Source organism: Neopelma chrysocephalum, unplaced genomic scaffold, assembly GCF_003984885.1.
Source record: "Neopelma chrysocephalum unplaced genomic scaffold, ASM398488v2 Primary Assembly neopelma1_75, whole genome shotgun sequence".
Classification (NCBI taxonomy): Eukaryota; Metazoa; Chordata; class Aves; order Passeriformes; family Pipridae; genus Neopelma; species Neopelma chrysocephalum.
The window spans coordinates 14636786-14649544 of NW_020897736.1; the positions used below are offsets into that span (position 1 = coordinate 14636786).

The 12759-nt window shown below is 57.1% G+C and overlaps 1 protein-coding gene and 1 non-coding gene across 2 annotated transcripts in view; one reads left to right on the top strand and one right to left on the bottom strand.

Annotated features, from left to right (window-relative positions):
- Positions 1-136: 136 nt before the first annotated feature.
- On the bottom strand, positions 137-209 carry TRNAK-CUU. Its single transcript has one exon. It is a non-coding gene; the product is annotated as a tRNA-Lys (tRNA).
- Positions 210-855: 646 nt separating this feature from the next.
- Positions 856-12759, top strand: part of ADAMTS7 (ADAM metallopeptidase with thrombospondin type 1 motif 7) — a 34215-nt gene continuing 22311 nt past the window's right edge. The window contains exons 1-8 of the mRNA XM_027688530.1: positions 856-964; positions 1734-2083; positions 3129-3300; positions 5201-5397; positions 6503-6586; positions 7177-7301; positions 8331-8480; positions 9079-9222. Of these exons, the coding sequence (XP_027544331.1) occupies positions 856-964; positions 1734-2083; positions 3129-3300; positions 5201-5397; positions 6503-6586; positions 7177-7301; positions 8331-8480; positions 9079-9222 (1331 nt within the window). The remainder of the gene's footprint in view (positions 965-1733; positions 2084-3128; positions 3301-5200; positions 5398-6502; positions 6587-7176; positions 7302-8330; positions 8481-9078; positions 9223-12759) is intronic.

Consider the following 12759-nt stretch of genomic DNA (forward strand, 5'->3'; position numbering starts at 1 on the left):
CCCCGCCCCCCGGCGCACGCCGTGTGGGGGCACAGCGCAGCGCCGGGTGCGCAGTGGAGGCCGCCGGGGCCGCGAGAGCAGCGAGAAAGGGGGAAAAACAACGAAAAAAAGAAGGAAGGGAGAGGAAAATTTAATGCGCCCAACGTGGGGCTCGAACCCACGACCCTGGGATTAAGAGTCCCATGCTCTACCGACTGAGCTAGCCGGGCGCTGTGTAAGGCTTGCGCCGCCCTCGCAACTCGGCACAGCGCCGCGCGCCTGGCGCCGCGGCCGCCAGGGGGCGCGCGCGGCCCCCACTCGTTTGCATATTACGTCATCGATTAATTAAATATACATCTCCCTCTCGAGGCCGGCAGGGGCGGAGCAGAGGGAGACGCGGCCCTCCCGGGAAAGCTGCGGGGCGCGGGGGCCAGGAGCGGCACCCGGAGGGGTATTTAATGGCGCCAAGTTACCGCAGGTTTGCGCTCCCTGTTCGTTTTAAGCTGAGAGGAAATAAAGAGAGGCAGCATCGGCTGGGGGGGGGGGGGACACGGCGGCGTCAGCCAAGCACTCTTTCCCATTTTTCAACGAAAATTCGCCGCAATGTTTCCTTTTCCACCGCAATCCCCGCGGCGGAGCACGGAGCGCAACCGGGAGCGCCGCCAGGGGGCGCCCTCGCGCCGCGCCGAGCGCCGGCAGAGCGCGCGGCCCGCCCGGAGCCCGGAGCCACGCCCCCGATGCGCGTAGCCCCGCCTGCGATGCGCATAGCCCCGCCCCTGTGCTCATAGCCCCGCCCCTGTGCTCATAGCCCCGCCCCGATGCTCATAGCCCCGCCCCCCGCCGCCCCTGCCGGCGGGAGCCCCCAGCGCCGCAGCCATGGCGGCTCCGGCCGGGCTCTTGCCCCTCCTGCCCCTGCTGCCCCTCCTGCCCCTCCTGCCCGGCCTGGCGCTGGCCGCGGGCACGGCCGCAGGGACCGCGGGGACAGGTCCGCGCGGGGACCGCGGGAGGGGCGCGCGGGGTGCCCGCGGGGATGCGCGCGGGGATGGATGCGGGATGTCCGCGGGACGTGGGGATGTCCGCGCGGATCCCCGCAGGATGTCCGTGCGCCGTGGGGATGTCCGCGGGGATGCGCGGGGCGCTCCGAGGGGCCGTAACCCGGCACCCCGGTGTCCCCCGGCGCTGCAGCCCTTCCCCGGCGGGCTGGGCAGGGTCGGACCCGATGCCCCCCGGCACTCCCCGGTGCCCCCCCGGCTCCTCCCGGTTCTCCGGCACTGCGCCCCGGCCGGGGAGGCTCCGGGGCGCTCAGTGCCCGGGGGTTGCTTTGCCCCCGGAGACGGCGTGCGAACACCGTTTCCAAGCTGGGATTTGATTTTCTGCGGGTTTTTTCGTTGTTTGGTTGGTGGGTTTTTTTACTGGCAGCTGGAGTTTAGCAGCGGGAGCGTGTGCATGGAAACCGGGACCAGCCCCGGCTGAGCGGAGCTCCGGAGCTGCCCGATCCCCCCGTCCCTCCCCACCCGATCCCTGACCCTGACCTTAACCCTGTCCCACGGCAAACCCCAGCCCTGACCCTCCGAGGGCATGAGGGGCAGGTGGGGTCCCTGCTCTTCGCTGCTCCGTGCCGTCCCAGTGGACACCAGTGACCTGATCCAACTGGTGTTTGGGTCTCTGCCGCGGGAGTTCACCCAGCGGAAGGAAGGGGTGGGAGAGGACAGGTGAGGAGCCCTGCAGGTAACCCCTGCACCCCCTCTCCCCAGAGCCGCCCCCGCCGCCCCCTGGCAGCGACATCGTTCATCCCATCAAGGTTGACGAGAGCGGATCCTTCTTGTCCTACGACCTGACCCACCGAGCCCTTCACCGGAGGTCTCCTGCCTCCAGGAGCAAGTTCCCTGCCTTCTACGAGCTGCATTACAAAGGACAACCCCTGAAATTCAACCTGAGCCTCAACAGGAACCTCCTGGCCCCGGGCTTTGTCAGCGAGAGGCGGTTCGGGGGCATCGCCGGCGCCAAGATCCAGCCGCACACCTCCAATCCCTGCCACATGATCGGGGAGGTTCGGAGCCGGGCGGAGGGAGGGCTGGCTGCCCTCAGCACCTGCGATGGCCTGGTAAGTACACCCCTGATCCATAACGATCCTTAATCCACAAGGAAATAGGAGGAGCTAAGTCCCCCTTTCTGCTGAAAGCGACGGCAAAACTCCCGGCGGCAGCAGGATCAGGATCCCAGCACGTAGGTCTGATGTGGCCGTGGATGAGCTGACTGTAAATTTCCCATGGATTCCAGTGGTTTGGGAACTCTCCGGGGCTGTGTTTCCTTGTTTGTGTCCAAATTCCCAAAGACAGCAATTCCCTGCCTTCTAGTACATAAATATGTGGTTGTGAGGAGCACAGTGAGGGGCTCGGAGCTGGAGGTGTTAATGACAACACAGCTCGTGGGTACTGAAGCTACTCCCTGTTTCCTGAACTCTCCCCTGCCTTGTTCCACTGTAGATATTTCCAAAGGTGATAGTGTGGAAGAGTAGCAGTTTTGGGGGAAGGGCGTAAAACCTCCCGTGGGTTCACAGAAGTGGTACCATGTAACTGGGGATGTGCAGATCCCCGTTCCCGAGGGAGCTATGGGATGACAGGGGCGTTGGGGTTGGGAACCCCCCTGTGTCCCCCATATGGACACGGGACAGAGGGAAGGATCACCAGCAGTGCCCGTGCTGGTGTCTCCCAGTTTGGAGGGATGACAAATCCATGGGATCCCTGGTCTGCTGCTGCTCTCAGGTGGGGGCTGTGTTTGCTTTTTGAGCTTTCTGTGTTTGAATAAAAGGCTTCCCACTGCCAGAGGGCAGAGTTAGATGGGAGACTGGGAAGGAATCCTTCCCTGTGAGGGTGGGGAGGCCCTGGCACAGGTTGCCCAGAGAAGCTGTGGCTGCTCCTGGATCCCTGCAAGTGTCCAAGGCCAGGTTGGACGGGGCTTAGAGCAACCTGGGCTGGTGGAAGGTGTCCCTGCCCATGGCAGGGGGTGGGATGGGGCGAGCTTTGGGGTCCGTTCCATCCCAAGCCATTCCAGGATTCTGTGATTCTAATGGTCACTCCCACTCCCTTCAGTGTAACCCTGTGCTCGATGCAGGTGCCTTCACAGTGCCCCCTTGTCTCTCCTGCCAGAAAGGCGTGTTCCGGCTCCTCAACGAGGACTATTTCATCGAGCCCGTGGCCAGCAGCCCCCGGGAGGATGGGGCAGCTCAACCCCACAGGATATACAAGCGCCAGGCCCCCAAGGACGGGGCAGAGTGGGGCAGGAGCCCCCCAGCCCCCCGGGAAACCTGCGGCGTGCCAGGTACTGCCCCTTCCTCTGGCGATGTTGGTGCCACCAGTGACTCAGTGTGTGCTGAACCCCAACGTGTGCCTCTCGCTCTCCTCTCCTCCCAGCCCTGCTGCAAGCAGGGAGATGATGGGGAGGCCGAGCCTTTGCTTTCATTCCCTTGAAAACTTCAGTTTAGACCTGCTGGGGCGTTGGACTTCGGGAGTGAAACCTGGTCACTGCCCAGGGAGTTCCTGCTGCAGGCAGAGTGTGTGTGGTTCCTTCTCTGTCCGGAGCACATGGGTTGGATAAACTCCTAAACACAGGATTTCAAGGACTGAGGCTCAGTCCATCCCCAGCAGCTCAAGGGCACTGTACTCCTCGGTGAAGCTGCACCTTGGTTTGCTATTTCCTGGAGCTCTGGGGGTTTTTTGCTATGATCAGGTTATTTTCAGGCATTTTTCTGATAATCTAAATTAATTATTTAATCTGTGGTAATAATCTTAACGGCTTCTTCAAGTCTTTGAAGTCTTTTCTTGACTCAAGTCTATTCTTGACTTGGAAGTGTATTCTTGAAAATTCATTTCTTGGGCTGTACTATGGCCCGTGTGTAACTCGTGTGGATCTCCCTTGCAGTCAGGCCCAGCAGGGTGGACGTGCTGGGCATGCCCTGGAAAGGAATCCCAAAGTCTGTAGGATTTTAGTGACTGCCACCCTTCCATCCTGCCCTGATGTATTGCTGGTTTGCTTTGCAAAACACCACAACAGCCCGATGGTGCTGGGCTGCTGGGTGGTGTTCAGCTTCTGTCAATACGTGGTGCAGCCTGTGTGTACAGCTGGGCGAGTGTTTGAGAGGGATCATCCCAAAGGAAAATGCCCCGTGAGCCCCCGGGGACCCCTGGGCACCCTCTACTCTGCAGTACCCTCACGTCCTGGCTGGAAGCTCAGCAGCCAAGGACACAATGGAAACAGGCTCCAAGGAAGCCACTGCGATTAAACTGTCACAGTGGTATTAGCAATTCATCAAATTATCCAGATAGTTGGGATTTTTCAGGCTGGGGGATCAAACGCCCTTTCACAGCTAACGTACAGTATAGTCCATAAAATGTAAAAGTCCATTGTTAGGGAAGAGAGGCTGAGCCTCCCAAACTGGTCGTGAAAGCGATTCCCACTGTGTGGGATGAGGTTTGTAAAGCCTTCACCCAGCTTGGGGCTGACCCTGACCTTGATCTTGGAGCAGCGTCACAGGGAAAGTCTCCGCTGGAGAATTCCCAGTTGCTGGTGTGCGTGAGGAGCTCTCCTCCGCCTCTGGCCCCTGCTCAGCCCACTGAACATTCCCCTTGTTTCTCCTTGGGAAGGAGCAGAGTTCAGTCTCCATGTGCCTGAGGAAATCTCTGTGCTGTCCTGCAAGGTCTCGGCTCGCCCAGGACACGGATGGCTGTGGGATTTGGCTCAAGACTTCAGTCCAGCTTTGTGGGCACAGAACTTATCCTGTTGGGAACTCTGCCTCCCTGAAAAATATAGATCTGGGATGATAATCCAAAATGTTGAGCCACCAGGGTTGTTTCTCAGGTTGTTTCTCAAGCATCTCTGCAGGGTTCCCTCTAAATTCCCGTGTCAGTACAAACCCTAAAACTCTGCTCTGGGAGGCTCCGTGTTCCTTGTGGAATATTGCAAGCCCTGTTCCAGTCAAAGAAATTACTTCAAATGCTTTGTTTGTTTGTTTTTCTATCATGCTCTTGTGCAGCAGACTGAGCTCAGAGTCTTTTGGAACACAGAGCACAGCAAAATGCACAGAAGTTATGGGTCTAAGTGTGGAGTCTTCTCCACACCAAAGGTTATTCCTTTGAATTAAAACAAAAAAAAAGATATTTTATCAAAGTTGCAGATGTTTCATCAAGAAAAAAAGACCTTTTTTTCCCCTCTAATCCCTCAGAATCTCAGGAAAGCCTGGAGCGGTCTGAGAGACGCAGGGAACGGTGGGAGCAGAAGCAGCACAGGAGGAGAAGAATCAGGCAGCGCTCCATCAGCAGGGAGAAGTGGGTGGAAACGCTGGTGGTGGCAGACACCAAGATGGTGGAGTTCCATGGCAGTGAGAACATCGAGAAGTACGTGCTGACCGTGATGAACATGGTGAGTCCTGGCCGGGCAGGGCAGAGCTGCTGTGTGACACATGGAATCAGGGAATCAGGGAATGGTTGGGCTTGGAAGGGACCTCAGAGCTCATCCAGTTCTACCCCCCTGTGGGCAGAGACACCTTCCACCAGACCAGGTTGCTCCAAGCCCCGTCCAACCTGGCCTTGGACATTTCCAGGGATGGGGCAGCCACAGCTTCTCTGGGTAGAAGACCCCAGGGCTTGCCAGGACTCATCCCTGGTGGGACCTCAGCAAAGCTCTCACCACTCAGGCTCTTCCCACCTCCTTTGGCTTTGCTGCCCTGCTCAGTGCTCCAACCCCACGGGAGGACGGGTGGGTGGCAGCAAACCTGAGGCCAAAACCTCTGTGCAGGCAGGAGCAGCTCAGCCAACACCATTTCACCTTCCTGTGGGGCTCGGGGGCTGCTCCCTTCTGCTTCCCTCCATGGGCTGGGTGAAGTGGCCTCCCAGGGAGGTCCTCCAAAGGGAGACATGCTCCAGGGAAGGGAGGTGGTTGATGCCAGAGCTGGCACCGTCTGGGTTAGCAGGAGAGATGGGAACAGCTTTTCTGGGAAGGAGCACCAGATTGTGGTGGGAATGTGGGGGAGTCTGCTGGTGCCACAGAAGAAGCAGATAAGTCAGGGTGAGTTGGTTCAGTCTGTTCCCTCTTCTGCTGCTGGGGCAGCACCTCTTTGCATTCCAGAAGAGAGCTTTGGCTGATGCCAGGAAAGGGTGGGATTGGGCAGAGGACCTCAGGTAACATCCCTGGATTTCTGGGGGGTGGTGAAGGCACCCAGAGAGCACCGAATTCCTTTGAGGTGTTTAACACATCTCTTGGTGAGAGCAGAGGGGTTCCCCGGGCGTTTCGGGATGAGTTCCAGCGTCTACACAGATCATATCCAGTGCAAATGGAAATCATCGCAGGCCTCAGTCCAGGCCCGTGTCTGTTCTTGCCTTGATTTGGGGAATTCCCCGAGATGTCGTCAACAGCCTCCGGCAGCTTCCCCTGGAGCTGGTGTTCCTGCAGAGGGATGTGCCAGCAGCCGTGTCCCGGGGCTGGGCTCTGTCCTGAGCCCTGTTCCCTTGGCATTCCCATGTCACAGGTGGCGGGGCTGTTCCACCACGCCAGCATCGGGAACCCCATCAACATCGCCATAGTGCGGCTCATCCTGCTGGAGCACGAGGAGGTGAGAGCGGAATAGGGTGACTCACCCTGGCCTGGCAGCCAGGCTGGGATGCACTGGGAGCTGGCCTGGAAAGCCAGGCTGGGATGCACTGGGAGCTGGCCTGGAGGAGTTTGTGTAAGAGAAATCCAGCCTTTGCGCCCTCGTCTTGGCCGGTGGAATCAGGGACAGTGTGGCCAGAGAAGCTGCTGAGTCTGATTTTTAGGATGAGTTGTGATAACTCAGCATGGGTGTGGGAGCAGAGGGCTGTGGGTTGCTGGGTGGTCGTGTCCCAGCTGCAGTGGTGGCTCTGAGGCCACTCAGACGGGCTCCCAGCCGCGTCCTTTGCCCCCAGCCAGGACGGGATGTTTCCCTGCAGTGTTTCTTAACCCCCATTACTGGATGATTTCATGTTTTGGTTGAATCACAGATGAAAAGAAAGCAGGAAAAGGGCTTTCTTCCCACCCAGCCTACAACCTATAAACATGGAGCAATTCCATCTGGATGGCAGTCACTGCCGATTCCACTCCAATGTGTCTGAGATCAGACCTCACCCCTCCCCAAAACCCAAACAGCTCCAGCAGTGACATGACAGCAGGCCTCTTCTCTTTCAGGAGGACCTGAAGATCTCCCACCATGCAGACAACACCTTGAAAAGCTTTTGCAAGTGGCAGAAGAGCATCAATGTGAAAGGAGATTCCCATCCCCTGCACCACGACGTCGCCGTCCTGCTCACCAGGTATCGTGTCCTGATGTGCTGCTGTAGGTGCTGCTCTGTCAGGAAGAAACTGCCCTGGCTGCAGGTAGAGGGGCAGGGAGAGGAACATCCCGAGGGGAGCTGGTGAAACCTCACTCTGCATACCTGAGCCCTGCCTGGACACCTGCACCTAAGATATGGAACATGAAATCTGTAGATATCTGGGTCCTAACGGCTGGAACTGTGGTGGAAGGTGCCCCTGCCCATGGCAGGGGGCTGGAATGAGATGAGCTTTAAGGTGCCTTCCAACCCAAACCATTCCAGGACGCTGTGATTCTATGGACTGGTCTCAAATCTCAGGTTTCCAGTTGAAGTTTCCAAAGCAGGTTTTCCCCATGGCCCTCTTGCCAAGCCCCAGAGCAGCTGGATCCTGCCAGGAGTTGTACACAGGGATTAACTCTCCTCTTTTTCCTGGAGGCTGGGCTTGGCAGAGGAGCCTCTGGGAAGCCCCTGACCTCCCATGGAGCAAACAGGAATTCATGGCTCTGGCCAAGTTTATATACCTTACAGTCAAGCCCTGCTCTGAGGGTTTCAGGCTGCCGTGCCTTGGCTTTTGGCAGCGTTGTGGTGCTTTGGGTGATGATTCACAACCCACAACAGCTTTATCTTGTCTGGGAAGTTGCTTTGTAGCAGAAATGAGGCGCTTCAGGCCTTGTACTTAATGGAGTTGTTCCTCCTGGGTGGTTGGAGCTGCCCTGGATCACAGCACCCCTGGGCTGTGCTTCCCCATAGGAATTGCTTTATTATTTCAGCATCGGTTTTATTTATACAACGGAATAAACGTAGCCAGCAGTTCCCATTAATCAGGCTCAATAATGAGCTGGGGATACAGGGAGAGGAAAGGGGAAAGGAAAGGTCGTAAATGTTTCCATTGTGGAGGCCATTGGATGGCTCCATTCTCACTTCTGTTTGGCCGCTGTCCGTGCATCTGGGCCGTGTCCCACACTCTGTCCTGCCGCCTTCCAACGCCCTCTCTGCTCTGTGTCTGTCTGTCTGTCCCTGTCGCCCAAGGAAGGACATCTGTGCTGCCATGAACAGGCCCTGTGAGACGCTGGGGCTGTCCCACGTGGCGGGGATGTGCCAACCCCACCGGAGCTGCAACATCAACGAGGACACGGGGCTGCCCCTGGCCTTCACCGTGGCCCACGAGCTTGGACACAGGTACCACCAGCTTCCTCCTCTTCCTCTGCACTGCTCAGTCAGGGCTGGACAAGGCACGGGGGGAAGTTGGGAGAAGGTTCCCAGTGGTCCCTCACTGCTGCAACCTCTCCTTTCTCCCTTGGGGATTTCATTCCAGAGTTTAGTTTTTGGTTGCCCCATGTTTAATGAAAACCACATAATCCAAGGCAACCTGGACAAACTGTGTTTATGTATTACCCTGTGCTGGTTTGGGAAGGCTTTGGAGCAGCTTTAAAACAGGATCTGTCTGTAGAATCAGCAACAGATCTCAGTCAAATTTTGACAAGATCACTTGAACACCATAGTTCCCAATAGACATCTGTGTGTGGGCAAACACCCACCAGTAAGTTTAATTAAATGATCTTGTTCAATATTCCTGAGTATTCAGTGGGAGATAAAAGCACAGGACAAAGTTGGGGGCAGTGTCCTTGGTATCAGTAAAACATCCCCCAGGGCCAGGCCCCTGTCCCCGGGGCTGTGCCGGGGCCGTGTCCGGTGTGGCGGTGCCGGGAGGCGGCGGCTGCGCGGTTGTGCCAGTGTGTGGCTCATCTCCCCTCTGTGGGACTGTGCTCTTACACAGTTTTGGGATTCAGCATGATGGAAGCAGCAATGACTGTGAGCCAGTTGGGAAAAGACCTTTCATCATGTCTCCACAGCTCCTGTATGACACGTCCCCACTCACCTGGTCCCGCTGCAGCCGCGAGTACATCACACGGTTCCTCGAGTAAGTCCTTCCTCCTCTTCTTCCTCGCTGGGCGTGCTGGGGGAGCTCGGGGCCAGGGCACAGGGGGATGCTTTTACCTCTAAGGGCTTCTGTCTAAGAGCATCTGGGGGTCTTTTACCCAGAGAAGCTGTGGCTGCCCCATCCCTGGAAGTGCCCAAGGCCAAGTTGGATGGGGCTTGGAGCAACCTGGGATAGTGGGAGGTGTCCCTGCCCATGGCAGGGGGTGGGACTGGATGGGCTTTAAGGTCCCTTCCAACCCAAACCATTCCATGATCTCCCTGGGCTGCCTCCCCCGTGCTGTGAAGGGGGCTCAGGAGTGTTTGGGTGGTGGCACAGGGGCTGTGGTTGCACAAACAAAGCCAGAGTGGTTTCCTCGATGCTCTCGGCAGTCCCTGCGTGGGCTGGATGTTGTCACCCTGAGGAGGCATCACGTGGGGAAACGAGACCCAGCCAGATTCTTCCCTGGGTTTGTTTATTTTTAGCACCCAGGGCTGATTTTTCAGGCTGTTGTTATGAAGTTCCAAGGAACACAGCCCAGAGATTTACGTCTGTCAGCCAGTGACTTACACTGGAGGAACATTTTCCTTCCTTGCTACGGGAAGGTTTGAAAACAAGGAGGAGCAGCAGTGGGAGAACTGGGTGAGGGGCTGGTGTTCTGTGGTGGGGAGGCTGCCAGGGCTGAACTCCTGCTCCTAAACCCCAGCCTGGGACATGTGGGCTTGGCCCCGTGCAGGGGGAATTACTGTTGATTTATGGCTTTCAGAGGAACGGAGCCTTTCTGTATCTGGAGTGCTCTTGGCCCTCTGCTTTTAACCTTCACTTTTGCATTAAGAATTTCCTGCTTGTGATGACCTTGGGTTGCTGTGAGCTGGGATGGGGGAGAGACAGAGCAGCTGGGCTCTCCTCTGGTTGGGTTTTGGTCTCTTTACCCCCCAGAAGGGGCAGCTCTTCCTTCAGAAGGAAGCCAGCAGGCATCTGTCCCTGGCTGTGACATCCCTGAGGCCAGGGAGAGGCCAGGGGCCAGCACAGACATGAGTTGTTATGATGTGGTGTTGGCAGGAGGACAGGAAGGAGTGAGCCAGAAAATGGGACCCTGCTGACCTGGGGTTGCTGGCTGTGCTTGGAACAGGCCTCACGTTTGGAGAAAAGCCACTCTCAGATGATGATTATTATTCTTGTACAGAAGATTATTATTTTACAAGCACTGCTGAGTGTTTAAGCATCTCAGAGTGATTCCTGGCAGTGGCACAGCCCTGGCACTGCAGGGCAGCCAGGGCTGGAGACCCTCCTGGGTCAGGGTCTGCTCAGACACCCAGGGGCACTGGAAGAGGTCCCTTCCCTGCTGTGGCAGTGGTGTCCACAGGGAAGGACCATCCCTGGCTCAGGCTGATGTGGGATGCCAGCGCAGGCAGCAGTTCTGGGATTTTCCCCTCTCCTCACTGGAGGATGCTGTGAGGCTCTTTGTTCCCCCCCCTCACCATGGCACGAGCTCTTTCCCAGCCCAGCTGGTGGAACACCCTTGTCAAACAGGATCTGGTGTCTCGTGGTGCCCTGCCTGCACCCTGATCCTGGGATGGATGGAGCAGCCTCCCTTCATTTCTGCAGCTGCAGTCTGTCCTTTCTCCCTTCAGTCTTTGCTCTACATCAACCAACCAGTTTTTCAGCCTCTTTCGACAATGCTGGAGCTCTTCTTCCATCATCCTCCTCTTCCCAGGGCCTGGGGCTGGCTGCTCCTGCCAGCTCCACCAGCTCCTGGTTGTGCAGCTGATTCTGCCCAAGCTCCAATCGCTCCAATCCTTGCCTTTGTTTTTATTGAATTCTGTCCTGGCTCTTTCTAGACCCTTCCTCCAGTTCTCTCAGAGCTTTTGGAATTTTAATCCTGCTCTCAAATGTATCTGCAGATCCTCCCAGCCTGCTCACAGATGGGGATTTAATCATCCTTCCATCCACTCCATCATCCAGCTCGTTAGGGAAGGGCTGGAACAGGCAGAGGCAGCTCAGACCCCTGCGTGTTTCCCTGCGGAGTGGATTTACTGCAGATCCCTGCAAAGCCAGAGGGAAACTCAGGCCAACTTTTCCTGGCTTACAGATGTGTTTTGGCCAATTGAAGAGACCAGTAAAACGATCGTAAAGTATTTCATGAAGAAGTAGGTTGTGACCAGAGCACTGGAAAGCTGGTGCAGATCTCAGTCACCCCCGGGTTGGACAGGGAGCACAGGGAGTGCCCTGAGCAGCTCAGGGGGACAGGAGGGTTGGGGCAGTCTGGGGAGGACATGGGGCCCCGTGTGGGACCCAAACAGGCACAGCAGCACCAGTGTCACACGTGTGGCTCAACCAGGATGAAGTGCTTAAGCCTGGACCTCTCCCAGTACAGACACCATTCCTTCCATTTTTAAAGAAAATACTCCGAGTGTTTTCCACCAGCAGATAAAGAAAACAGGGCAAGGGAAAAGAAGACAGGACAAGAGGGAATGGCTTCCCAGTGCCAGAGGGCAGGGTTAGATGGGATATTGGGAAGGAATTCTTCCCTATGAGGGTGGGGAGGCCCTGGCACAGGTTGCCCAGAGAAGCTGTGGCTGTCCCTGGATCCCTGGAAGTGCCCAAGGCCAGGTTGGACAGGTCTTGGAGCAACCTGGGCTAGTGGAAGGTGTCCCTGCCCATGGCAGGGTGTGGCACTGGATGGGCTTTAAGGTCCCTTCCCACCCAGACCATTTTGGGATTCTGGTATTCAATGGAAATACTGTGGGGGTGCCATGCAGTGACCCCCTGTGTGCCTGGAACAGGCTGCACCCTGACACTGTGTCCAGCTGCCCAATCCATGCCCAATCCATCTGGGCTCAGTCCTGCATCACCCACAGCCATCCTTCCCTTCCCACTGGGCTGGGAGAGGCAGGATGCTCCTGCTGTTGGGAATCTGGAAATGAGGCTTTCAAGCCTCTGGGCTACTGAAATCAACCTGTTTCCTGAATTTTCCAATAGGGAAATACAAGTATTTTGCAGTAAGGATATACGTGGGATTTTAGGGGGCTGCCTCCAGCCGTGTGAGCTGTTTGCAGGTGTCCAGCGTGGAACTCACTGGGCGGGATGAGAAAGGGAGGAGGGGGTGTGCTGGTTCTGCCTGGCATCACCCCACGGCTCTGCCAGCACCCCGGAGCAGGAGCTCTCCCGTGCTTCCAGCCCTTGTTTCCGTGTTGCTGGTTTGGGTTAAAAAGGAATCTCGTTTCCAGTTAATTCAGAGCCGTTCCCAATCACAACAAACCCGAGTAATCTAATCTGCCCCGGCCTCGCCAGAGGCTTTGCCTTGCTGGAAACGGGTTTGTTTAAATCAACACTGGAGGCTGAACCGGTGACAATTCCGTGCATGTTTGGGAAGTATCGTAGCAAAAGCAGCAGGAGCGGAGGGAGGCACCAGCCCAGGGGCTGCAGGGAGAAGCTGCTGCCTTTGTCCCTTCGCCTTCCCACTGTCCTGCCAAACCCGGGGGACGCGGGGTGATCACTCTGGGGGGCTCCCACCCCCAAAATCATGTACCCACACGT